At 45.4% G+C, this 27,204-nt stretch overlaps 2 protein-coding genes across 4 annotated transcripts; both read left to right on the forward strand.

The window, feature by feature from the left end:
• Nucleotides 1-958: 958 nt before the first annotated feature.
• On the forward strand, nucleotides 959-27,204 carry Zscan20 (zinc finger and SCAN domain containing 20). 3 transcript variants are annotated; one of them, XM_071617641.1, is made up of 8 exons: nucleotides 959-1,103; nucleotides 14,744-15,262; nucleotides 19,660-19,846; nucleotides 20,290-20,366; nucleotides 20,660-20,741; nucleotides 22,068-22,754; nucleotides 23,883-24,311; nucleotides 25,025-27,204. In XM_071617641.1, the coding sequence occupies exons 2-8, from the start codon at nucleotides 14,852-14,854 to the stop codon at nucleotides 26,296-26,298; spliced, it is 3,147 nt and encodes a 1,048-aa protein (XP_071473742.1). In that variant the 5' UTR covers nucleotides 959-1,103; nucleotides 14,744-14,851; the 3' UTR covers nucleotides 26,299-27,204. The 3 variants fall into 3 exon arrangements, with proteins under 3 accessions (XP_071473742.1, XP_027793362.1, XP_027793363.1); XM_027937561.2 differs by lacking the exon at nucleotides 959-1,103 and adding an exon at nucleotides 7,488-7,519; XM_027937562.2 differs by lacking the exon at nucleotides 959-1,103 and adding an exon at nucleotides 7,488-7,519 and having other exon boundaries at nucleotides 23,886-24,311.
• LOC114094491 (toll-like receptor 12) lies at nucleotides 1,117-5,330 on the forward strand. The gene has a single exon (XM_071617642.1). The coding sequence runs from the start codon at nucleotides 1,229-1,231 to the stop codon at nucleotides 3,959-3,961; it is 2,733 nt and encodes a 910-aa protein (XP_071473743.1). The 5' UTR covers nucleotides 1,117-1,228; the 3' UTR covers nucleotides 3,962-5,330.

Here is a 27,204-nt window from a genome sequence, read left to right on the forward strand (position 1 = left end):
GCATTAGAACATTAAAAAATATGTCTAGTATCCAGCATCTTTGGTAAATATTCTTTAGTTTTAATAATCTGTTTTTAGAAATTCTTAGATTTCCTGTGTAGACAATCAGCATCTTAACCTAGTGTTTCTTCCTTTAAAATCTTTTAATTTTCAAGTTTTAATTTGTTTTATTGCTTATTTCCTTGGCTTAGACCTACTTCCATTATACTGTTGAACAGAAATACTAATAATTATCTCATTCCTGGCTTTCAATTAAGGCAATGGTTGGTTCACCATTAAGAATTATAGTTGTTACAGATCTGGGATAGATACCTTTTTTAAGTCAAGGAATTTATCTTCTGTCAGTTCATTATTTTTAAAATTATGAACATATGTTGGCTTGTATTGAAACAGTTTACTGCAACTTTGATATAACCATAAAACTCCTTTTTCTCTTTCTGTCCTCCCTTGGGTCTTGCCTCCATCTTGGGAGTGCATGTCAAGGTCAAGGCCATGAAGACCTTCCTACCTTGCCCTAGACTACAAGGGCCTTTTAGTACTCTCAGGTGAAGCTCAAGGTTTTGGAATCTTCCATGTGGAATGTTGCAAGATGTCCACAGTGGTATCATTTTGATATATTATTTTGCTTCCAAAACATCTGCTTTGTAATTTACTCAAGAACTTCTTTCTCTTAGGAGTCAAAGGAGGAAGTAGTAAAGGAAGTGATGAGGTGAGAAACCCTTTCTGACCCCCTTTTATTATTTGCAGCAACCCTATGAAGCAGGTGTTAGTAGGTTTATTTTATAGATGAGGAAACCAAAGCTCAGAGAGATGAAATGCCCTGCTCAGGTTAATGACAGAGTGAAATCCTGGCTCTCTGGCTCTAGATCTTATGCTTAAAAGCACTGCTTGCTTTCTCACAACAGAGAAGTGAGACCTGGGCCCACTTCTGCACTAGTGTACTTCCTTTCCCTGCCCTTGGAGTTTCAGCTATAAGCATTTCCTATTCTGTTCCCACCCTCCCACTCAGTTCCCCAACAGTTTTATAGTCTGGAAGCACTGTGGTCCTCTATCTCTGCTCCCAGGCCTCCCAGGCACTTGAGGATATGCAACTTGCCACTGCTGTAAGTACTGTGCATGTGCATGTAGAGAAGGAGAGGGTGGGATGGAGTTTATTTGCAAAAAGGAGGGTTGCTGAGAGGCTTTGATTCTGTGATTCTGTTTCTCTGTGGATTAGGCTGGTGCTGGGATGGCTGGGCACTTGCTGCTACACAGTCTGCTCCTGTCACTTCCTCTGATTGCTGGCTGGACTGCTTCCAATTGCCTAGTGACGGAAGGCTCCTGGCTGCCCCTGGTCTCCCGCTTCTTCCTGAACTGCCCCTTGAATTCCAGACTGCCCCTCCTTGCTGTATGCACCAAGGTGACCAACCTGACACAGGCCTTGGAAGCTGTGCCTCAGAGTGTGGAGGGGCTCTGTCTTGCTGGTTCCATTTCTGTTCTGCCCCAGGATGCCTTGTCCAACTACCCTGGACTCAAGGTTCTGGGGTTGAATTTGCGTCTTACCCGACTCCTGCCAGGAGCTCTCCGAGGCCTGGGTCAGCTGCAGGAGCTCTCTTTTATGGCTCCTCAGTCTAAGAACTACCTCTTCCTACACCCTAATGCCCTTGATGACCTGAGATCCCTCCAAAAACTCAATTTCTTGGGCCCTTGTCTGGACAGGAACTCGAGTATCCAATTGCCTACCAGTCTACGCCAGCTGGTTGTCAGGTACAGCTGCCTTCAGGATGTGGGGGAACTGGATGACATCTTCCCAGATCTGGCTCATAGTCCCTTCTCTGGGGATGCCCGGACCCTGGATGTATTGGATCTATCATTCAACTGGCAGCTGAAGATGGCCAGTCCTGGGGCCCTCCAGGGCCTCAGGCTGGGGACTTTGCATCTGGATCACACAAAGATGGATGCAGCTGCAGTGTTGAGTCTGGGACTGCAGAAGCTCAAGAGTCTGTCGGTGTTATTCACTGTCACGGCTGAGCTGCCTGCTGAGACAGTGGCTCACTTTGAGCTGCAGGAACTGCAGGTGGGAAACAAACAGATAGGGCACATAACTCTGGAAGCCCTGGCTTTCTGCCACAGCTTGCAGAGTTTAGTTCTTCAGAACGGTGGCTTAACTGATCTGCCACCAAATTTCCTGGCTGCCATGCCCAGGCTTCAGAGATTGAACCTGGCTGGAAACCAACTGCAGAGGGTCAGGCTGTGCATGAATGAGACAGGATTTGTGTCAGGACTGTGGACCCTGAATCTGTCTGACAATGGGCTGCTCGCCTTGTCCCCAGCCACCTTCTCTTGTTTGTCCCACCTGCGGGAGCTGCTACTTCAGAGAAACCAGCTGGTGAGCTTGGAGGGTGAGGTATTCCAGGACCTATGGAGGCTGGAGATCTTGGACTTGAGTAGAAATCCACTGGTAAACCTGGGTGGGGGCTGGCTGGCTCCTCTGCCTTCACTGACCACTCTAAACCTTCTCAACACCCACATATTGTTTAGGCCAACCTGGGGCTTCTGGGGCCCAGAGAGTTTGCACCACTTGAGACTGCAGCTCCCCTCTGCCCCTGCTGGGGTAGCATTGTCCCTGCCTGAAAGGCTGACCAGCTTGGAGCTTCAGGCAGTCCCAGGCATGAAGCACCGGAAGCTGTTTCCTAATGTCTTTCCAATCTTAGAGACTCTGACTTTAGATGGCTGGGGACTGCACCTGGAGACCCAGAACATCTCGGAAATCTTCCCGGCCCTTCGTCAACTCACCCTTCTTGGCAGTAGCCTGGAGGCCCTCTGCTCTCAGGACACGTCCAGCTTCTTCCTCTGGCAGCTTCCCGGGCTCCAGTCCCTGAAGGTACGCGGAGATGGGCACAGCCCCAGGCCCTGCTGCATTACAGGGCTGCCCAACCTCCAGGAGCTGAAGCTGGATGCCTTGAAGTACAGAGCTCAGCCCCGCCCAGTGCAGCTCCAGGAGCTGGTGGGTGAGCTGCCACGGCTCCGGGTGCTGCAGCTGGCCAGAACAGGGTTGGAGACACTGTCTGCTGCCGCTTTCCAGGGCTTAGGCAGTCTCCAGGTCTTAGTGCTAGACTGGGAGAAAGGCCTTGTGCTGGATGGTGGTCTACAGGAGCGGAGTCCTCAGATGCCCCAATATGTGTACATTCTGACTTCGTCCTTGGCCTGCCGGTGTGCCAATGCATGGCTGGAGCCCTGGTTTGAAGGGTCCCCCAGAACATACATGTGGGTACAACCACCACAGCTGTGCCCGGCAGAATCAGGGGGCGGCTCCAAGCATCCTCTTTTCCCCTTTCTCTTGAACCACTGCCAGGAGGCCTTGGAGTTGGAACTCTTTTTGGGCAGCTGCGCCTTGCTGCTTCTTCTGATCTCCTTGCCCCTTCTACAGGAAGCCAGGAACTCCTGGGTCCTCTATCTCCAGGCCCTGCTCAGGGCTTGGTTCCAGGGCCTGAGGGGTCAGAAGAATGAGGGCAAGAATTTCCTCTATGATGTGTTCGTGTCTCACTGTAGGCAAGATCAGGGCTGGGTGGTGCAGGAGCTGCTGCCTGCCCTGGAGGGCTGCCCTCCGGAGGGCCAGGGCCTGCGTCTTTGCCTCCCCGAGCGCGATTTTGAGCCAGGCAAGGATGTGGTCGACAATGTGGCAGACAGCATGGCCAGCAGCCCAATCACACTCTGTGTGCTGAGTCACCGGGCCCTACGTACACCTCGCTGCCGTCTGGAGCTCCGCTTGGCCACTTCACTCCTGTTGGCTGCCCCTCACCCCCCAGTGCTGCTGCTGATCTTCCTGGAGCCCGTCTCCCGCCACCAGCTCCCCCGCTACCATAGACTGGCCCGGCTGCTCCGCCGAGGAGACTATTGCGTATGGCCCAAAGAAGATGAAGGAAAGGACAGCTTCTGGGCTTGGTTGAGGGGCAGGTTGGGGCAGCCCCGGTGCAGGTAGAACGGGGGCCTGTTTTAGGGCAGAGGTAGGGAAGGCAAGCCGCCTTGCAGGGAGAGAGTGATATATGGGGCCGTGAATCTGAACCCAGCTTCCAGTGGGATGGGGCTCTGCAGGCACCAGGAGGACCAAATGTTGGCAACCCAGACTTCGGGAGCTTCTGGAGGCAGAAGGAGAATATCTGGAAAATGGCAGGTGGCCTTGCTGTTTGTGATGTGATTTCAACATCTCCAAATCCTCCAGTAAATTTACCAAGTCCATGAAATACTTGACTTGATTTTTATTTATTTATTTATTTTTAAATGAAAACCCACATGGGGCAGAAGGCAAAGGAACTTGAGTCACAGAAACTGCAGCACAAAGAAAATAAGGCTGGGATTTGATGAAGCATGCAGGGAAGGAGGGAGGGCTCTGGACATTCTGAAACTGTGGAATCTGGGACTAGGCTAAGTTCAATCAGATCTTCAAGGGGCACAAGGCCTCTTTTGCCACCTGGGATTATAGAGGGATTGGTAGCTGAGGACTAAAAGCTGGGACACTGCCTAGGAGGCCACAGACTGCTTGCCTGTTCCCTCCTTGAAAATATGAAGTCGTGTTCAAATCTTTTGAGTATCCGAGTACCACTGTGCTTAACTAAGATAACCCACCTGTGACTCCCAGAATAACATGTGCTCTTGCCTCTGGGCTTTTGCATCTACTGCTCTTTACTGAAGAACACCTTTTCCCTGGGGACCTCCAAAGCAGTTTGTTTTTTGATTACACTTTTTTTTTATACCTGTATTTTATTTTTTTAATGTGGTACTGAGGATCAAACCCACAGTGCCTCATGACTGCTAGGCAAGTGCTCTACCACTGAGCCACAACCCCAGCCCTTTTTCCTAAGCATTCTTTAAGTTTCATCTCAGGTATTATTTTCTCTAGAAGCCTTCAGAGACCTCCCACCTGGGTAAGCTGTTGCTTCTGGGCTCTCATAACTTCCTGTACCTCTCTGTCTCAAAGGACAGACTGCAGACCTGGGAGCCCCTAGAGCAGTGTCTCCAAAGTGGGGTGTACAAGATGACCTATTGGGCTTTGGAAAGAAAATGTTATAACTTCTATTTATCTTTATTTTTTTTTCTCACTTTATTCTGAAGCTAGATGCCCTGCTTTTCAACCAGGAGGCTTTGGTGTGTTACTTAACCTTTCTGTACCACAGTTTCAAATTCTGTATTATGGAATAGGATTACACCCTCTATCAAAGGGTTTTGTGAGAATTAAATGAGTTAATATGTCTGAAACACTGAGACCAGGACCTAATCATGCATTACAAATATTCTATAGAAGATATTATTACATGTGTATCTTTTATAAATAAATATACATACCTTGGAAATATGTGTTCTCTAATGTTCCTAAACTCATAGGAGAGCTTGATTGGGAAAGTTTGGAGATCAGATCCTGGAGGCAGGGACCAGGTTTGTTTGAGTCATCTCTGCACTCTTGGAGCCTACTGCTCACCCAGCTGAGAAAGGGTTCTAATAGACAACAGCGTACAGAATGCTTATAAACCAAACTCTGATGGATGCTGAACTAGAGAGAACCCAAGTCTTATTCAGGTTCTGTTGCTTATTTCTGTATGACACTGGGAAGGGCACTTGGACTCTTAGGGACTTTCTTAGGGACTAAGCTGTGGAAACTGGGAACTTTACTTTTTTTGTAAAATGCCTGGCTTTTATTACCTAAAGGCTAAGGGAAGCTATAGAACAATTCCTGGATTTAGGGCAAGGGGCGCCCTCTTGTGTCCTAATGGTGTATTTCACTTTCTGCATACTCAACTTCCATTCTTTCTCTTCAAGGTAGGTGTGGAAGATGACTTTACTTGACCCTGAAAAACCACCTTTCAGCTTCAGATTCTGACACTCTCTCAAATGTCTCTGGCCCACCCAGCACCCCATACTCCGTCTACCCCATGAGGCTTCCCTTTATTTTGTCTGAGGTCTCTTCCTCATGAAATGTCAGAGAAGAGGTCTTTGTAGGCACACACAAGCGGTCAAATTCCAACCCTGGTACTTAGTGCTCATGCATTCTTGAGCAGGTTACTTCATTTCTCTAAGATCCCACTCCCGAATTGGGGGCAACTCTATCAAACACATAGGGATGTTGTGAGACTTCAACAATGAGGACTGTTAATAGGTTACAATTACATTTACTGAGTAAATTCACAAGAGACATCATTATAAATAAGTTGGCACATGGTTTACAGAGGACAAGGAATTTGAACTGGGTTATTAAAACTAAGATATGGATTTCCCCTAGTTTTAACCCTAGCTAACACGTAAGCCTCTGTCATATGCTAGGTACTGTTAATTTACCCCACACCTTATAGCTATTAACAAAATAATAATGGTTAATGGTTATTAAACTTTTTGTGTACCAGACTTTTTACATCCTTTCTCCTATTTAATACTCTTGACAACCCTATCAAGAAGATACCATTGTTATCACTCCCATTTTCCAGATGAGGAAACTGAGACATAAAGAGATTAAGTAATTTCCTTAAAGTTTCACAAATAGGAAAAAAGAGAAAGATGTGCACCTTACATTTGAAAATAAGTTTTGGACAAAAGCAGCTGGACTATAGAGACCCTTCTTTACCCACATCATCTCATTTAATCTGTTCAACAATCCATGATGTAGGTTCTGTTATATTTCATGCATTTTATATATGGAAAAACTGAAGACAAAAGTGATGCAGAATTTGTTCAAGACTACATCACATAGCTAGGAAGTAGTTGGGGCTGGGATTTGGATCTATGTCTGACTATAAAACCCATATTCTCAGCTCCATATTAGATTGCTCTTACCTCGAACTATTCACAATGGTACAAAGCAACTACATATTATATTAAGATTATTCTGTAATAATGATTAATATTGCTCTGACACCCACGAAGTGTCAAGCTCTGTACAAACGGATTTGCATAATAATGGCTAACATTCACTGCGCATTATTAGGCCCGCCGGTCCTTGAGCTAATCGTATTGTCTCATGAAGCCTCACATAAATCCTGTGACATGGATGTTATTATTGTCGTACATTTTACAGGTTCAGAATTCATCCAAAGCCACACGACGTAGCCCAACAAACGTCTGTTCATCTCTAGCCACCCCTTTGCTTATTTCATATTGTTTCTTGCTTTGGTCTCTCCGCGTCTACAGAGGTCGCTCAGTTCTTTCAGCAGACCCCGCCCGCTTTGCACCAGTGCCCGCCTACTGGGCGGTGCTTCTATCTCAGAGCCAACGGGAAGGGTCAGGATTGAATCAGGCCACGCCTCCAGGCATGGGCCCTGTTCCGATTTGTTCCGGTGCCAGGATCCGCGAGAAGATGACACATCTATTGGCTGACATCATCCGAAAGGCTGCAATCAGAGGGAGCCACTGGCGCTCTCGCGCGGTTTCTTCTGGGAGTTGTAGTCCTAGACGCTCCATTTCTGGGGTGGCCCGGTCCGGACTCCGCGTCCCAGAATCCCTTGCGCGAGTTCTGGAGCACTTCCGCCCTGTTGTGAAGTGGGTGTCTTGGTGGGTGAGTCCGGGTGGCGGGGCGGGGGCAGCTGAGGCTCAGGCACTGGGCTGGAAGCTTAGGAGGTGGTGGTGTTACAGGGGGCCGGGGAAGGAGAGCGGGGAGATAGAAGCGTAGGTATGGGGTTGGCGGGTGAGGGGCGGTCAGAAGATGCAGCGTCCGGAGATGGGACGGGTCATAGAGGGGTCGGAGATGAGGAGGGAAGTGGAGGGCCCTGGGAGCGAGGCGGGGGTTAGAAAGGTCTGTAGGGTACGCGGCAGAGGGAGGTTTTGGAGGTGGGAGAGTCACTTGAGGGTCTGGAGAGCACAGAGGGGACGATAGAGGGTTCTGGGGCCCTGGCAAGAAGTGAAGATTGGAGGGCCAGAGCTGGGAGCCCGACAGTAAAAATAGTTTCCTTCTCCACCTACCCGCTTGGGACAAACACACGCAATTTGATATCCTCAATTGGTTGTTCCCTGTAGAACCCAGGGGCGGGGCGGGGCGGGGGGGGCGGCTATTGTGTCCTGCCTAAACCTGCACTTTCCTTAGGCCCGATAGGAGTGAATGGCACCATCATCCACTTTACCTACCTACCTACCTATCTGCCTGCCTGCCTGCCTGCCTACTTACCTACCTGCTTGCTTCATCCGCTGGTTCATTCCACTTGCGTTCTTCCACATCCACGAATCTTTCAGTTTCTTTAATGTCTAGAATCTGCCCCTTTCTTGTCAGGGTATCTGCAGAAGCCTTCACCTTTTCACTTCCCCAGAATGGACAGATACATTGCAGCTGGTGTGATGTATTTAACCCACAAATCTGATTATACTTTCTCCTGCTTTAAAAACCATCACGTGTTGAATTAAGTCCATACAGTCTGATATTCTGGACCCTTCATAAACTCCCTTTGGCAGCGTAACCTTTGCTACAGGTTTATCAAGGTTTTCTGCGTGTCCTTGGCAGGCTATTTGATTTTCCACCATTATGTATGCTGTTCTCTCTACTTAGAATATATCCTTCCACCCAATTCTCTGCCAAGAGAACCACTCTTCCTTCAAGAACCAACTCAACTGTTACTTTGTTCAGTTCCTTTAAGCAGATTAAGTCATCTCCAACCTCCAGCTCCCATAACCCCTCTTGCTGTATTGACCTCATTTGATTTAATTATCTGTGACTTTTTTCTTTTTCTTTTTTTTTTTTTTTTTTTTAGTCTTCCATTAGACTGAGCATGTCCAGGATGGGAACAATGTCTGAGTCATTTCATTTCCCCATTGCTTGCTCAGAGCAGTGAACTCTTGATATAAATCAAGTAAATCAGTAAATACTTGGTGAATGTGTGAATAGAGGCCATTGGGGTAAGCTTTATTATGCTAGGCATGAAGACTGCTACTTTCAGTGGATTTCCAGTGACATGAGATTTAGTCTTCTCCTGCCTATTGGGTCTGGCTTTTGAAAGCTGAGGCTGATTCAATAGCAGTGGAAATTTAAGCTAGGAGTGCCAAATACATGGATTATGTGCTATCACTTCCTCTTCCTGTGTCCCTGTCATGGCTAATTGGTCACAGCACATACTCATGTGGATCTCATATTCCTCGGCACATTACTTGAGGCAGCCAGTTAAGTTGATTAAAATTGGTGCTTTAAATGACACCTATTTGCCATCCCTGGTTTAAATCCCTAACTGTGAGGTCAGCCTGCATTAAGCCACAGCTTGGGCCATTAGTCTAATGGACATGACAGCCCTTGGGAGCCCTTTGTTTCTTTCTGTTGGAAGGTCCCACCCTAACATTCCTTGTGTGGGCTTCTCATGTTCACATCCAGACTCTGCCTCCGGAGCCAAGGTGCTTCTCAGCTTCCTTGTGTTTGTAAAAGGATCCTCATTACTTGGGAGAATCTGTGCTCTTTCTAGGTCTTCCTGGATATTGGAAGAGACCTTTCAGATCATCTAGTTGAAAGCTGGCAAAGTGGCAGCCTTCTGAATGAAGTCTGCCATCATACTTGATTTAATTCTCATGGTATTTGAAGCAGTTTTGAGTTGGTTGTTGTGTAAGTCAGCATTTGCATTTATATGACCAGAATATCTGACAAGAACAACTTAAAGGAGAAAAAGTTTATTTTGGCTCACAGTTTGAGGGGTTCAGTTCACAGTCACCTGACTCCATTGCTTTGGGCTTGAGTGAGGCAGAACACCATGGTGGAAAAGTGTGGCAGAGGAAAATAGCTCAGGAGTGGCAACCAGGAAGCAGAGAGGGAGGGAGCACGGGAAGGGGAGAGGCAGGGAGAGCGAGTGAAGAGTGCATGAGCTAGCTAGCTGGTCACCAGGATCAAAATATAAACCTCAGAGTCATGTCCCTAGTGACCTACTTTGCCCAGCCACACCGTACCTGGTTACCACCTGTTAATCCATACCAATTTAATTCACTGATTGTTACAACTCTTATCATTTCACTTCTGAACAGTCTTGCATTGTCTCACACATGAGCTTTTGGGGTACACCTCATATCTAAATCATAACAGTTTTGACATTAAAAATCCAGAGTTCTAGCTTCTCTTGGAAAAATTGGAAAGTGTAGGAACACCCTGGGTCTATATTCCCCCTGGACCCACCCAGTTCCCTTCACCCATTTACTCATTTGTGTTGCCAGGCCTCTGCAGCCAGTTAAACTCATACCCACTGATTCTGATTTCCCTGCTATGCCTTGTTCTACCCTCATCATACTATTGAGCAAATCTGGGACAACTACTGAATAGGGCCAGACTGTAAGCTGCAACCTGGATGAGCAACTGCAGGGGCTTCCTGACTTGTTTGAAGTGACCCAGCTGATAAGTGGCAGGAATGGAAGTAGAACCCCAGTCTACCTGCTTCTACCTTTATGGTCTTCTCTCCATGCCATATCCTCAGGAATTTGGATGACTAGCAGACATAGGCAGCCATGTGATGTGATTAAGAAAAGAGAACAGATGTGGGCCTGGGTCCGAGCTCTGCTATCCCATGCCAGGATCTGTGAGAAGATGACACATCTATTGGTTACTTGCTAGTTACGTAATCTTACATGAATCTTTTTTGTAGAGAGAGAGTTTTCCTGTATGTTATTGAGGATATAGTGGAATCCTACTGTATCAGAGAATTGCATTCTGAAATCTTCACAGAAGGTGAAAATCACATTTTGCCCTGAATCACAGCTTGAAAATCCTTTGGCAAGGAGCCATTTCAGAAGCCAATGTACTTTGAACCAGCACAGCTGGGTTTTCTTGCATGAACCTTACAAGAAAAAAGTTGGCTTGTGTAGGGACTGTGCTATATGAAAGATACTCCGGAGACTCACTCTCAGTGGACAGAGGCTTCAGAGAATTAAGATTTGCCCTGGGAGTAGCATAGTCATGGGTATCATCACCATGTGCCCACTCTGGAACAGATGTGGTGGATGGAACTGGCTGTACTATTGAATTATGCTCTTTCTCTCTCTCTGGTCTAAGTAGAAGTTACAGGTCCGTGGAATGCAGCTCAAACTCTCCACTTCCTTGCCTGGAAGAATGGGTGAGAATGTGAATGTGGAACACTTCGGCACTGGGCAAGTGTATACTCTCAGAGGTTGTTGATCCTGGGGGGGTATCCTGGATATTCCTGGGAAGCTCAGAACTGAGGAATGGCCTCGTCCATTTCTCTTGGTTATCTATGTGAGTCACCTTACTGTTGGCTGTTGACCTCCCTCTCCCCACAGTAGGCTGCTATCCATATTTGTCTAAGGAGTGGAAAAGGTTGATTGTGGACCATGTCTTTCTAATTTCTGTTTGAAACTAACCTTGGGAATTGCAAGTCTTCCCAAAAGAAGGAACCAATTATTTGAGACTCAGGGCTTTGGGCCCTATAGGACTACCAGTTGCCTGTTGTGTTGCCTTTTTGCAGGAGCACAAATTTCTTTGCTTGCTTACTCATTGTTTCTTACTACACTGCAGCTTTCATGAATGTGGGGATTGTCCTAGCTCCTGGCAGATCTCTTCTAGCTCCCATTGCAGTGCAGGGTACATACTGGGTACTATGTGAATGCCTGGTGAGTTAGTTCTTGGGTGCGACAGTGAAAGAAATGTGTTTAGACTTGTGTGCAGCAGTAAGGCTATTGTCTTTAAAAAAATCATGAAAGGTTAATTCTTTTTTTAATTTTTTTTTTAGTTGTACATGGACACAATATCTTTATTTTGTTTATTTTTATGTGGTACTGAGGAATGAACCCAGTGCCTCACATTTGCAAGGCAAGCGCTCTGCCACTGAGCCCCAACCCCAGCCCAGGTTAATTTTTTAATATAAACAAGGGACCCTCCATAGCTCCTCAGGCCCCCCAACCCCACCTTCTTGTGGTGCTAGATGAAACCCAGGACTTCACATGTGCTAGGCAAGCACTTTACTGCTGAGCTACATCTCCAGTCCCCATTTTTGGGGGGGTGGGGGTGGGGGGTGAGGGTAACCGGGATTGAACTCAGGGCCACTCAATCACTGAGCCCAGCCCTATTTTATATTTTATTTAGAGACAGGATTTCACTGAGTTACTTAGCACCTCACTATTGCTAAGGTTGGCTTTGAACTTGTGGATCCTCCTGCCTCAGCCTCCTGAGTTGCTAAGATGTGCCTGGCCGCCATTAGGCTTTGATATACCAGATTTACCATTTTAATGGTAAAACTTTTTAATGGCCCTGTGTTATGGTTTGGATATGAGGTGTCCCCCAAAGCTCATACGTGAGACAATGCAAGAGTGTTCAGAGGTGAAACAATTAGATTATGAGAGCTGTAACCTAATCAGTGGATTAATCTGCACTGATGGATTAACTGGGTGGTAACTGTAGGCAGGCAGGGTGTGGCTGGAGGAAGTAGGTCACTGGGGGTGTGCCTTTGGGGTTTATATTTTGTCCCTAGTGAGCAGAGCTCTCTTTCTACTTCCTGATTGCCCTTTTCTGAGCTGGTTTTTTTCTGCCAAACCTCTCCTCCAAGATTTTTTTTCCTTACCTTGGGCCCAGAGCTATAGAATTGGCTGACTGTGGACTGAAACTGTGAGCCAAAATAAACTATTTCTCCTCTAAGCTGTTCTTGTTGGGACTTCTGAATCATAGCAGTGAAAGGCTAACTAAAGTACCCTGTTTATCAAGTGCTGTTTGGGGCATTGTAGATACAGAATTGAGTAAGAATCATATTGGTCCTAGTAATACAGTCTAATGGGGCTGTCATATGTAGGAACAGGTAACTATAATAATGTAGGATAACATGTCGCAGAGGTATATACCAGCCACTTTGGGAACAGAGGATCAAGGAGGCAATTTTTAGAGAGTGGGGATAGGAGTGGGGCATGACAATGGCATGTGAAGGAACTCTAATCAAAGAAAGTGACGTTTGGGCTGGTACTGATGGATGACTCAGATGTTGCCAGGTAGCCATAAGTTGTTTTTCTAGCTTCTTGCTAAGTATGTGGAGGTCTTTAAGATAAGATCGTTTTTAGCATGTTTATCAGGTGCTGTTTGGGGCATTGTAGATACAGAATTGAGTAAGAATCATATTGGTCCTAGTAATACAGTCTAATGGGGCTGTCATAAGTAGGAACAGCCCAGTCAGATGGTCTAAAATATAAAATGCCACCCTCCCTTCACTCCATTTGGGAGCAGCCAATAGCCTCCTTTGAAGAGGAATGATTTATGTCATCTGGACTTGTCACAAAGAGCTCATTTTCTCAGACAGTCCAGCATGGGTGTCCTGAGGGAGGCTGTAATCTCCTTGGAGACACATGTGCATACATCCCTCTAATACAATGTAGAAAGTGGTAAGTGTCATGGAGGGATGGAACTAAAGAGGAGAAAGGCATGAGGAGGAAGGTCATTTGTTCTTTATTTATTATGCACAGAAAGGCATTAGTTGTAATCCTTGCTTCATGACACACCATTGTCATTAAGCATTTATGACTTCATTGTGTCCTCTGTGTGCTGAGCACTGTACTAGAGCCTCTGAAGCTTATGATCTAGTAAGTAAGGTAGTTGCAGTAAAGGATGATCAGGTTCATGGAGGAGAAAACAAGGTGCTATGGAAGTTTGTGGTACTGAGTTTGTGGCTGAGGATGGAATCTTGTTTCAGGAAAGAGGGAAGGCCTCATGAGAAAGTGCAGTTTAAGCAGATACTTGGCTAGGCGAAGAAGAGGAGGAAACTTCACAAAGGAGACCACAGCACAGGCAGGCTCCTAGTGCAGCAGGTTGTGGGAACTGCAGGTTGCACAGCTGGAACACTCTGACTGGTGGGAGCTTGGGAAAGAGATGAGGTTGGAGACATGGGCAAGGTTTACATGGTCTCCTAAAGGTAAAGGAGATCATGGAAAGGAGTTTAGTAGGGAATTGACATGATCATATTTTGATCTAGTCTGGTAGTTGTACAGAGAACAAACCAGAGGTTGGGGTGGAGAGAGTGGAGGAGAGCCATTAGTTGGGAAGCTGATCAAGTGGAAGACTTGATGATTCTCTGGACTGAGGTGATGGTATTGGGGAGGTAGATGCCACATGGACACAGGTTGCTGATGAATTGGTTGGAGGCATCTTGGAGAAAGAGGATGGTGAGGTTTCTGGTGTAGGTAACTTGATGGAAGGTGGTGCCTTCACTGCATGAGGAACTGCAGAAGATGGACAGGTTTGCAGCAGAAAATGAATTTTTTTGACCCATTGAATTTTAGGTACCTAAAAAACACTCAAGTGGAAATGTCATGTAGATATTTGGATGTGGGGGGCTGGAGATCTGGAGATAGTCCTGTCTGGAGTTTGAGAGTCATTAGTTTAGAAATGCTGACTAATGACAAATGGGTGGGGTGACCAGTGGGGAATGTAGAGAGGGAATTTGTGAGGAGAGCATCCTTAGCAGTGCCAAGTTTTAAGGTTCAGAATGAAAGGCCTTATGAAGGGGGTGACATTTGGAACCCAACTTGAAGGAACATTAGACTTTGGACATGTGTAAAAGGGAAGAAGGGTAGGCCAGGTCATGGAGGCCTGGGTTGCTAGGCTGGGGCATTTAGGCATGTCCCAAAGGACTTAATACTGTGCTGTCTTCCTCCAAAGTGCTGCTGCTGGCTGTGGTGCCAGATCATGGTCTCGCTTCCTGCCTGTGGGAAGGGAGCATCTCTCAGTGCCCAGGTGCCTTGCAAAGGTGGTGGAATGTGTGGGGGAAGTGAGCAAAGTAAGGCTTCTGAGTCCTCTCGCCCACTCACTTCTCTGTATTTTCTACCTTCACAGCCTTGGGGAATAGTCCTTCACTCAGGAGACCTTTGAAGGATACACTCTAGATTCAGGAAGTCATTGGACAACGACAGCCCATCTGACGTGAGGCATCCTGGCCAGAAGATGGCTGTGGCCCTAGAATCTGAGGCCCAGGCCTGTCCCAGTCCAGAGCCTGAAGACCTCTTTATTGTGAAACTGGAGGAGGACACATGGGGATCAGACTCCAAGCATCGGGAGAAGGACCATGACCTTGGCCCTGAGGCCTCCCGCCAGCGCTTCAGGCAATTCCAATACAGCGATGCAGCTGGACCCCATGAGGCCTTCAGCCAGCTGTGGGCTCTCTGCTGTCATTGGCTGAGGCCAGAGGTCCGCCTCAAAGAGCAAATCCTGGAGCTGCTGGTGCTAGAACAGTTCCTGACTATCTTACCCAGCGAGGTACAGACCTGGGTGCAGGCACGCCATCCTCAGAGTGGGGAGGAGGCCGTGGCCCTGGTGGAGGATTGGCACCGAGAGGCCCGGGCTGCAGGACAGCAGGTGAGGCAAATAGTCTGTTCTCTGAGAAGCCAGCTGGGCAAGGCAGTGGGGCTGAGACTAGGTTAATAATTGCCAAAAATAATTCTTGAACAACTGACATTTATTGATTACTGCTATACAGCAGGTGCTATTCTAATTGCTTTACATGTACTAACTTAGTCCTGTCAACAGTTTAATAAGATAGGTGCTATCATTCTAATTTTACCAGTGAGGAAACAGAGGCAGAGAAAAGATAGGTAATTCTTTATGGATCATACAACTTCTAGATTTGAACTTGGACATTCTGACTGTAAAGCCTGCACACCTGACCACTCCAAACTGCCTCCCAGTTGGTGCAGTGTTATGTTTCATGTTTTAGCACTATCTTTTTACATATGTGACCTCTCTGGATGCTTAGGGCAGTGATGTAAGTAGACAGAAATAGTATTATTGTTCTCACTTTATAGTTTGAACTAAGGCCCCAAAAGTCTGATGGCTCACTAGAGCCTCCAGTCAGATCTTTGGTTCCAGAGTTCCATTTTTCTTTCTACTACAGACAGATTGCTTCATCTGCAGTCTGTGGGAATTAAAATACCTTTCAGTTGTGAGGCTCAGATGAACAATTAAATGGCATTTTATGGGTGCTCATTGTGTATCAGACTCTGTTCTAAGCTTTTTGTATGTATCCCTCATCTAATCAACCCAGCAGTCTAATAAGGTAGGAACTAATAGGTTTCATTTTCCAAATAGGTTAACAGAAAGAGAGGTAAGTGATTTGTCTATATTTATATATAGCTAAATGGTAACGCTAAGAAAAATGAAAGTATTGTGTCTAACATTACAGTTTCAACAATTTATAGACAATGACAAATATGTGTGTGTGTGTGTGTATGAATAAAATTTTGCTATGACATGGACTTTGAATACTGCTTTGAAGCTGGCATATGTAGAACAGGTCCTTGAGCTGGCTGTGTCTGTGTCATCCATCCAGAACACTCACCTAAATACAACCCTGTTGCTTTCCACTGGTTATAGTCAGAAATGCTTGTGGTGTGCTAACCACACTTCACTGGAAAGTTAGGTTTGAGAATATATCCTTGTAAATGGCAGGGGCTTTCTTCACATTTAAACCATAACATACTGAAAGATGTGAGTTCAGAGGAAGAACGAGTTAAGGTCTGTGGCTTTGCACTTGGGATTCCAACAGCAAATTCAGGAAATGGATTGAAAATACAAAGAGAATCTTAAAGTTACAGAACTAAGTATGAGAGTGTGCTTAGTTTTAGTATATTTCCTTCTCATATTTCTTTTAAAGAATATAGCTATTTGTCTTAAATGGCAGTGAAAAAACAAAAGAAATTTTAGGACTTCAGAGCTGGTATATGTAGAACTTGATATCAAGAGATGAGAATTGTTTTAAATCTAGGTCTTTTTTGATTCTTCATCTGTAAAATCAGAGGGTTGGACTAGACCAAAGGTTCTCAGATTAATGCTCCTATGAGCTGACCAAAGGTTGAACTATTTCTAAGATTGAGAAAAGTAAGGTATTGGGTTGTATAATTCCATTCTTTTAGACTTATTATGATGCGTTTTAAGACCCAGATTGTTGTCTGTCCTTTATTATCCTTTTAATGTCCATGACACCTGTAGTGATGTCCTCTCTTTCATTTCTGATATTAGTAATTTGTGCCTTGAGCCTTTATTAGCCTGATTAAACACTTAACTGGTGTTACCAATGTTTCCAAAGAACCAACTTTTGTTTTTTTGGATTTTTCTCTTCCTGTCTTTAATTTCATTGATTTATGCTCTAATTTTTAGTATTTCTTTTCTTCTGCTTATTTTAGATTCTTTTCTTTTTCTAGTTTCCTAAAATGAAATCTAGATTTTTGATGTTAGATCTTTCTTTTATCCTGATATATGCATATAGTGCTATAAATGTCCCTCTAAGCACTGCTTTTGATGTATCCTACAAATTTTCATAAGTTATATTTTCATTTTCATTTAGTTCAAAATATTTTAAGATTCTCTTTGCTATTTCTTCATTGACCTGTGTATTATTTAGATATATGTTGTTTGATCTCCAAATATTTTGGGATTTTCCAGCTTTCTGTTGCTGATTTCTAGTTTAATTACATTGTGGTCTGAGAATAAGTGTTGTGTGATTCCATTCTTTTAGACTTATTATGATGCGTTTTAAGACCCAGATTGTTGTCTGTCCTAGTGAATAAATGTTTCATGTGAGCTTGAGGAGAATGTGTATTCTGCTGTTGTTGGATGAAGTACTTTATAAGATGTCCGTTATATCTCTTCTTTTTTATTCCATTCATGTGTCCTACTACCCTTGTAGTGCTGTTTAGTTCAATGTTGTCTTTATTAATTTTCTGCCTGCTGGTTCTGTCCTTTCATGGAGGGGTTTTAAAGTCTCCTACTGTAGTAGTGGATTAATCTGTTTCTCCTATAGTTCTGTCAGTTTTTTGCCTCACATATGCTTTGTTAGGAGCATTCAGGACTAAGTGTATGTGTATCTTTATGTGCAATAAGTATTGTTACTTTTTCTTAGGGTACTGACCTTTGTATCATTTTGTAATGCCACTCTTTATCCTTGGTAATTTTTCTTGCTCTAAAGTCTGCTGTGTCTGAAATTAATATAGCTTTCCTCACTTTCATTTGATTAGTGTTAGCTTGGTATATCTTTTTCCATCCCTTCACTTTTTATCTATGTGTATCCTGTAGACAACATATAGTTGGATCTTGTTTTTTGATGCACTGAAACAATCTGTATTTTAATTGGTACATTTAGAATAATAATATTTGAGGTAATTAGTGATATAGTTAGATTAATATTTTAAAGATTCATGTCTGACTGGTTCTGGTACTTAATATTCTTTTCAGACTGTGATTTTTATGCTTTGTAATTTTTGTTGTTGCAAGGGGGACATGGGGTACTGAATAAAAGGAACCATTGTAAATAGGCCTTTCATAATGTGATAAAGTGTCAGGAGAGCAGGAAGCATGCTGCTGTTCTATGATTAGGTCTCAGTCCTGTGGTGAGCCTGTGCCCTGGACTCTGAACTTCACTAGTGCTTCTCAAGTTCTTTTCCCTGAGGAGACTTCATTTGGGTGTTTCTCATCCACATGTGGAACAATAGAGGGAGCTGGAGTTGGATATTTCCTTTCTGTAAGTTAGGTTAGACTCTGGTAAACTAGTTTATCCTGAGGGCAGGCCTGGTTAAGAAGAACAGGGTGTGCTGGCATATGTCAGAATGGTTCTTTTCCCCTGTCCTGTACCAAAAGCTGTAGGCGATTTTTCTCTTTACTTTCACTATGAGGACCTGGTGCAGCTCCTGGAGATAAAACTCATAAAAAGTACACATGTCCTCTCCCCTCCATGACGGGTGCCCTGGGGCTTTTACTCTCAGAGTTGTCTACACTGAGCCTTGAGCAGTTCATCAATTACAGTTTAGTTTTTCCTGCCTGGCACTATTCCAGCAGAGATTTCTGCTCAGGTAAGTTGTGATCTCTGAATCTACCTGTCTAATTTCTCTAATTTTGAGGGCAGTGGTGTGCCTTGTGACTCACTTCTCTGATGGATCTAAGAAGACTTATTGATTTTTCAGTTTGTTCAGCTTATAACCTGTTGTTAAGATGAAGTGGCAACTTCTCAGCTCTTACCACTGGACTAGAAACAAGAGGTCTGACTGAGTTTTTGCCCCATCATTGTCATTTGAAGCTACTTTTTTCTATGTCTACAATGATCATCCCTGGCATCAAAATCTTTGCTTAGGGATAGTAATTGGAGGAACTGGGGCTGAGAACAAAGATTGTTTTTGAGGCTGGGTGCAATGGTGCATGCCTGTAATCCTAGCAGCTGGGGAGGCTGAGACAGGAGGATCACTAGTTCAAAGCTAGCCTCAGCAACTTAGCAAGGCACTAAGCAACTCAGTGAGACCATGTCTCTAATTAAAATACAAAATGAGGTTGGGGATATGGCTCAGTGGTTGAGTGCCCCTGAGTTCAATCCCCTGTACCAAAAAAAAAAAAAAAACCGGATTGTTCTTGAGTTCAGTCACATAATTCCATTATAATTATAACTACTTAAAAACAAACAAGACTATTTTCATGCTTATGAATTTTTTGAATGTCACAAACATTATATGTAATTTGTATCTGAGTCAAAAATACTTCGAATAGTGGAAGCCCAGTGTTGAACAAGCCAGTGCTCATTTGATGGTATAAATGTTGGTCTTTTTATTGAAGTCAATCTAAAGGCTTTTATCTCATCATACTTGAAGCCCTCTTCAAATCTTAAAAAGCCTATTAACTCCTGGATCACAGTCATACTCAAAGCCACACTGTCTGCCTTATCAAAGTGGGTCTTATTGAACTAGTGATTGGGAATTTCAATTATCTGTGTGTAGGAGCTGGAGTTTTGTGCAGAAGAGACCAGGTCCTCAAAGGCAGTTCAGGAATCTCAGAGCCTCAAACTACAGCCAGCAGATCCTTGGCCTGAGGGACAGGCCCAGAAGCAGTGTATGAAGAACATTTGCCCAGACCTTCCCAAGCATCTAAGTGCCAAGATGGCACCACGGCCTTTGAAAGAGAATGGTGAGTACCAAGAATCTGGGAACACCAGGGAATAAAGCCTTTTCTCTCAAGGAAGAGGGTTGGGTTGGGCAGTAGGGAGTAGTGTTCGGGGAGGACAATCATAGAGAATTAAAGGCAGGGGGTAGGATGGTACCTAATGGGACACACATAATGGAAGGTAAGAAGGCACTGTCAGAGGAGGGTTTGAATGGTGCCAGCATGCCTACTACATATATAGGCTGGGTGGTGAGCACAGGTGCTTAGGGCTAGGTCTCACCTGTGCCACATTACCCAAGGCAGCTGAGGAGCTGCATGCCCTGGAGGGAAGTAAAAGGTGACCTCTGCACTGGCTACGGGAATAGCCTTAGTTTGATCCATGTCTGACCTTTGAAAAGCTAGATCTGAAGGGAGATGGATTTTAGGGAACTAGAACTTAGGTTTCCAAGACTTTTTCTTTTCCTCAGCTGTCCTTACTCCTCGAGTCCCTACTGTCCCAAAGATGGGGAGTGTTGGAGATTGGGAAGTGACCGCCGAGTCCCAGGTAGGCTGTTTTTTGTTCTCCCTTCCTGCCATTGCTACTGCTGTGCTCTTACCCTTCATTGCTCCTCTTTTGTCTGTGGCCTCCCCCCAGCTAAGAGGATAAGGCACAGGGTGTTAGCCTTTGCGCCCTCCACCCCTGTACTGGGCCTCTCCTTGGTCTTGCTGCTGCGTGCGATGCTAGTCCCATACCTGATGCCCTGTATTTCCTTGATCTTTCCTGGGGACTGGCAGGGTTCTCAGGCCATTTTAAAGGATCAGTGATATTTGAGGTCCTTCTCTTCATGCATCTCACAGGAAGCCCTGGGCCCTGGCAAACATGCTGAGAAGTTCTGCAAGGACCCCCGGGGAGACGACTGTGGAAAGAGTGTGTGCCTGGGTAAGGAAGAACATGCCCTGCCCCAGGGTGTAAGATGCCAGTTTTCTGGTACACTCAGTTTCCTAAGAGTTGTCTGCTACTCCTTTAAGAATCATAGCTTTGTGATCTCTGGATTTTCTGAGGTTGGAAGAAGACTTGGTCCTTGTAGTCAACATTGTAAAGCAGGGAGAGAACACCTGGAGAGAGGCTAGCAAGGCGGTTTCTCAGAGCTTTCCCTGTTGGCACTTATTTCCTCCAGCACCTCAGTACATTCACCATGGGGTGGCAGCTCTGTCTAGCCTGCTGCCTGAAAAATCTCATCTTTTCCAACCAAATGAGATCTGCCTCTTAGGGCAGACTCAAGTGAACACATATTAAACCACAGTGAGAAAAAAGTATTACAGGCCTTAGAATACTTGAAGCTCACGTGACAACACAGACTTCTTTCTCTGTAAGTTCATCTGCATGAGAAACCAAATAATAATGAGCCATTTCCCCTGGGATCACTTGGGGGGACTTAGACACTGACTGGGTGAAACAGACCATGACAGGTCTGCTTTAGTTAGATACTAGAAGCTTGTTGTCTACTTGCTTCACAGAGGAGTCCCCCCAGCCCCCACTTTTTAATACATGATATCTGGTGGAATTAGTGTGTTAAAGGAACCAACTTTGGGAAATGCTGAATTAGATTGCCCTCAAGCCTCTTTTTAAATGTAGTTTTCTTCAAATATTTATTTTAATTAAAGACTCTCAGGGCTGGGAGCTGTTGTAATAGTAGTCCTTTAAACATAGCCAACTGAAATAGGAGGACATTTATTTTCTCCCATTATTACAAGTCCAGAGGAGGAAGTGTGTTCCAACCACAGGACACACTAGTTCAGCATGGCCCTGATGGACCTGCATCCTTTCTGCCATCCTCAGGATTAGCTTCATATTAAAAAGGTTTTGTGGAATGAGTCACAAGTTTCTTAGCAAGAGAGTGACTTGCCACACGCATACATATAGAATCCTTTCTCCAACAGTGGAATTCATTCTGATGAGGCCAGTTTAGGCCACGTGTCCATCTGTGGACCAGTTATAGTCACTCTTTTATATATTTCAAAACAATAACAAGAAAAAAGGAAATGAACAAACAAAGCCATCGTGTCACTTGCATTTTTGTTTTGGTGAGAGTCTTGTTATTTCTAGTTACTTCTCCTCAACCCTTCAGACATATTAGGGGATTAGCATGGGAATCTCTCAGAAGCCTCTTAGGGGAAAGGATATAAATTTCAGGGACATTTTGGACAAATACTGTGTTCAGCAGGTCATTTCTACTCAGTCATTTCTCTTCTTCATTTTGTGTAGGAGTTCCTGTTTCAAAAGCAAGTATCACTTCCCAGCAAGAGCAAGGACCAGAATTTGGGGGTCTAAGTCCTATAAATTCTGGGAAAAGGAACACTGCTAATTATAGCCTGGATAATGAACAGGCAAAACCAGCCCAAGCATCGGCCTGGAGGGACTCAGGGGCCTGGGAAGAACAATGCCAGTGGGATGTGGAGGACACGAAGGTGTCAGGTGTCCACTGGGGTTATGAGGAAACCAAGACATTCCTGGCAATTTTGAGTGAGTCTCCTTTCTCTGAAAAGCTCCGGACTTGTCATCAGAACCGCCAGGTGTACCGGGCTATTGCAGAGCGGCTAAGGGCACGCGGTTTCCTGCGGACACTGGAACAATGTCGCTACAGAGTCAAAAACTTGCTCCGGAATTATCGGAAAGCCAAGAGCAGCCACCCTCCAGGAACATGCCCCTTCTATGAGGAGCTGGAGGCCCTGGTGAGGGCTCGGACAGCCATCAGAGCCAGAAATGGCCCAGGAGAGGTAGTAGCACTCCCCAGGCTGGGGGATAGTGACGCAGAGATGGATGAGCCGGAGGAAGGGGGCTGGGAGCCTGAGGAAACCGCAGAAGATTGTAATGGTGCTGGTCTAGCTACTGATGGGTCTGTCCAGAGGCCCAGGATTCCAGGGGGCCGAGCTCTGCTCCAGAGTCGTATTGGTAAGAACTTGGGGATTTGACCATGTAGATTGCAACCCTGCCACCAGCCAACCAGCCAGGCTGCTGCTCCTGAGGTCAGGGCTCAGACTGTGAGTCTGGATTGATGACACTAGAGTAGGGTATAAGCTCCTTGGGTCACCCTCAGACTTTCACTCTCTTCTCCCATGACAAGGTCTTCTTGCTCAGAATTTTCTTAGAGAAGCAAACACTTTTAAAGCTTGACCTTAAAGAGAGAATCCAGTATTTTCCAAAGTGTCACAGGTAATATGGAGATGATCGTTGATGTCACGTTAGTGGACTTTTAATTCTAATAGTACGTATTCCTCTTAATGTGTAAGTACATCAACTTCTGATTTCACAGAGAGTGAATTTAGGCTTTTAAAGAAAAATGTTGAAATATCGAACAGATATAACAGAAATCAGGCTCTGCTTGAATAGTCATTGTGTGACAGACACCCAGTCATTGTAAAGGTGAAAACATGGAAGCCTAAGAGATGAAGCATATTACCTAAAGACACACAGAAGAGGTATGAGGAGAGCCTGTGGCTCCTGCTTGCTAGTTGCGTTTGGTTTTCCTTCTCCTGTGCTGCCTCCCTGGGCTACATCACTTAACCAGCAGAGGAGCTGAGATTAGGCTGCCTCCTTTTTATTCTTCCACAAGAGAAGAAAAGGCATCTGTAGTTGGACTCTATTGCATGATCATTTGAAATCTACTGATACCTCTGATGATCAGGGATTATTAGCATCAACGCTTTGTTAAAGGGGAGTTCATAAAGGAAATAGCAGATATGTATTGACTGGACGTGGGGAGAATCTCATGAATCCCAGGTACCAGTCAGCTGAAGCTAAGGGAGTTCGTCACCTAGTATAATTGATATAGTACGGCCACCTAAGTGTGCTCCTTCTGCAAGTCTCAAGGTGTTAATAGGATCTTCTAGAAGTGATGGAGTAAGGTATTCTGGCCAACTTTTCCAGAATAATCCTGAGAAGCACGGGTGTATTTCTGGGCACCTGAACAGTTTCTGAGATGCTGGTGTTCTAGGTGGTTAGAGGGCAGGCGACCTCAATCTCTGAAGACCTAGGCAATCTCCTTAAATGTAATGCCTCTGAACTCTTCTCTCCTGACAGCAGGTGTGCACTGGGGCTATGAGGAGACCAAGGCCTTCCTGGCAATTCTCAGTGAGTCCCCATTCTCTGAAAAGCTTCGCACCTGTCACCAGAACAGCCAGGTGTATCGGGCCATTGCAGAGCGGCTGTGTGCACTGGGCTTCCTGCGGACACTGGAGCAGTGTCGCTACAGATTCAAAAACCTCCTTAGAAGCTATCGGAAAGCAAAGAGCAGCCACCCACCAGGGAAGTGCCCCTTCTATGAGGAGCTGGACTCCCTGATGAGGGCTCGGACTACAGTCAGGGCCATGGAGACTGTCGGGGAGGCCACAGGTCTCCCCAGGTCTGGGCAGAGAAGTACTAAGGTTGATGACCAGGAGGACTGGGATGAGACAGCAGATGAAGCTGTCATCAAACCACCAATCCCACATCCTAAAACTCCAGACACAGGTAAGCTGGGAGGCACTGGATATCCACAAAGTCTGTAGGCATGTGGAAAGTGGGGGGCCAGGCTTGATATCTTTTTTTGTTTCTAAGCTAAAAAGAATGGGATTAAGAAAAGAATTTGTGCTTTGCTCTGATTATCATCTATGGTTTAGTGTGAACCCCCAAAGGAGATGGTTAGTCTTGCTTATACTGGGATACATCTGGCCAGTTACAGAATTGATTCAATCTTGTATGACATGAGGATCCACTGAGTGTACTAGGAGGAGGCAAGTGTTCATTGTGGAGTATTGAGATCAGGGAGCTGGCAGGGAAGCTGACTGGCCAGCAGCTGGGCTGGGCCTTATGGTTCTCTTGGTGGGGTTACCAAGTTCCAGACTGTGTTCTTCAGTTTTGCAGGATTAGAAACACTTGCAGGGCTGGGGTTGCAGCTCAGTGGTAGAGCGTTTGCCTAGGTTTGATCCTCAGCACCACATAAAAATAAATAAATAAAATAAACGTATTGTGTATGTCTGCAACTAAAAATATTTTTAAAAAAGAAGTTTTAGAAACACATGCATGCACAAAAACTTGATCATTTCATGTTAGTCACATTTCCACCAGGTGAGACATAAGATACAAATTCATGGTAGCCACATTCACAATTCACAAGACACAGATATATAAATAAATGCTAACTAATGAATTAACAGAACCTCCATTTCTGTCCATTCTTTCAGGCTTTGAGTTGAGGCATGAGGATGAAGACCAAATTTCAGAGCAAGACATTTTTGAGCATTTGCCTGGAGCCTTATCAAAGTGTAGCACTGAGGCTGTTTGCCACCCTCATGACTGGGAAGAAGACAGTGACAATGAAAACGAAGGTGAAGGGGTGTGGGGAGATCCTCCACAGGAACAGTGGGAAGAGAGTTCCTCTGAGGAGGACTTGGAAAAACTCATTGACCACCAGGGCTTGTACCTCGCGGAGAAACCCTACAAGTGTGATACATGTGTGAAAAGCTTCAGTAGGAGCTCCCACTTCATCGCCCACCAGCGGACCCACACAGGGGAGAAGCCCTACAAATGCCTGGAATGTGGAAAAAGCTTTAGTGACCGCTCCAACCTCAGTACCCATCAGAGAATCCACACTGGAGAGAAGCCCTACAATTGCCTTGAATGTGGGAAAAGCTTTAGTGACCACTCTAATCTTGTCACCCACCAGAGAATCCACACTGGGGAAAAGCCCTATAAATGTGGGGAATGTTGGAAAAGCTTCAACCAGAGCTCAAACCTTTTGAAGCATCAGAGAATCCACTTGGGAGGAAGTCCTGATTTGGGAGGAAGTCCTAACCAGAGTAGTGAGCCTGGGGAGGGCCTCGGCCAGAGCCCGTCTCTGGGTGCTACCTGGAAGGATTCCACAGAGGAGACCTCGGAAGAGCCTCACAGCCTCAGTACAAGCTTGAGCTCTCTTGGGCCGCACGCTACCAACTCTGGGGAGAAACTGTATCAGTGCTCTGAATGTGGGAGGCGCTTCTCCAAGAGCTCCGCCCTCATTAGTCACCAAAGAATCCACACGGGAGAGAAGCCGTACGAGTGCGCGGACTGTGGCAAGAGCTTCAGCAAGAGCTCCACCCTGGCCAACCACCAGCGAACCCACACGGGGGAGAAGCCATACAGGTGTGCGGACTGTGGGAAGTGCTTCAGCGAGCGCTCCAAGCTCATCACACACCAGAGGGTGCACACCGGAGAGAAGCCCTACAAATGCCTCGAGTGTGGAAAGTTCTTCCGGGACCGTTCCAACCTCATCACTCACCAGAGGATTCACACGGGAGAGAAGCCATACAAGTGCAGAGAGTGTGGGAAATGCTTCAACCAGAGCTCCAGTCTTATCATTCACCAGAGAATCCACACGGGGGAGAAGCCCTACAAGTGCATGGAGTGTGGCAAAGACTTCAATAATAGCTCCCACTTCAGCGCCCACCGGAGAACACACGCCGGAGGGAAAACATCGTAGGAGACCTCTCCCCGGTGGATACGTGTATATTCAAATCCCAAGATCCTGAGATGGACACTAGAGAGAAACCTTGTAATTTTTAAGCCTTGGGGTATCCCCAGGGAGTAATCTTGGTAAAAATCCAGGTAATTCAGAGGTGAATTACTAATACTAAGGATCCAGAATTGAAGGCACTTTGTTTCTCTAAGTAATTTGTTTTTCTCCTGTTAAAACCTACATGATCCTCAGGCTATCCTTATATTTGTTTTGTAAGAGCTTTATCAGTATATGAGCCAGAATGGTAACTTAGGGGATTAGAGTTACATCAGTGGCCCTGACAGCTCGTCATTCGCTCAGAGGCCTTCACACTGTCCATGTGTACACACCCCATCAGAGAAGCTTCTCAAATATGGCAGTTTGCATTTGGGGCACATCCTTATGGGAAAACCTTGAGACTGGTGACAGAGGAGCGTAACTGAGAATCAGTGATGTAGAGTAGTCCACTGTGAACCCAAAGGAGTAGGAGCAACAATAACATCATTAAAAAAAATCCTTATTTTGTATGATAGCATAAATAGCCGGTGTTTACTGAGCATTTGCTTTGTGGCAGGCTCTGTGCTAGGTACTTTGTGGACATCATCTCATTTAGTCCTCACTTCAGCTGTAGGAGATAGCAACTGATTTTCTTCTCATTTCCCAGAAGAGAAAAACGAAGGCCTGGGAAAGTTAGTAACTTGCATTGGTCACACATCTGAAAGTGAGAGGGAGGATTCAGCCAGATGTATCCCCAGAATCTGAAGTGCTCCCAGTGCTCCACTGAGTTCCCTTTTCCAGTAGGGCAGCTAACACAGGTGTCAGGATCTCAAAATGTGATGATTACTTAATGAATTTACCTTTTAACAAATAAAGAAGCTAAGAATTCCTAAA

The sequence above is a fragment of the Marmota flaviventris genome, chromosome 10, assembly GCF_047511675.1.
Source record: "Marmota flaviventris isolate mMarFla1 chromosome 10, mMarFla1.hap1, whole genome shotgun sequence".
In the NCBI taxonomy this organism is placed as follows: Eukaryota; Metazoa; Chordata; class Mammalia; order Rodentia; family Sciuridae; genus Marmota; species Marmota flaviventris.

What these genes read in the sequence shown, in the direction of transcription:
- LOC114094491 (XM_071617642.1), top strand. Translation starts at nt 1,229, where the DNA reads ATGGCTGGGCACTTGCTGCTACACAGTCTGCTCCTGTCACTTCCTCTG.
- Zscan20 (XM_071617641.1), top strand. Translation starts at nt 14,852, where the DNA reads ATGGCTGTGGCCCTAGAATCTGAGGCCCAGGCCTGTCCCAGTCCAGAG. An exon ending in CCCGGGCTGCAGGACAGCAG is followed by an intron (nt 15,263 to 19,659) that starts GTGAGGCAAATA and finishes ATCTGTGTGTAG; the next exon opens with GAGCTGGAGTTTTGTGCAGA. An exon ending in TCCTAAAACTCCAGACACAG is followed by an intron (nt 24,312 to 25,024) that starts GTAAGCTGGGAG and finishes CCATTCTTTCAG; the next exon opens with GCTTTGAGTTGAGGCATGAG.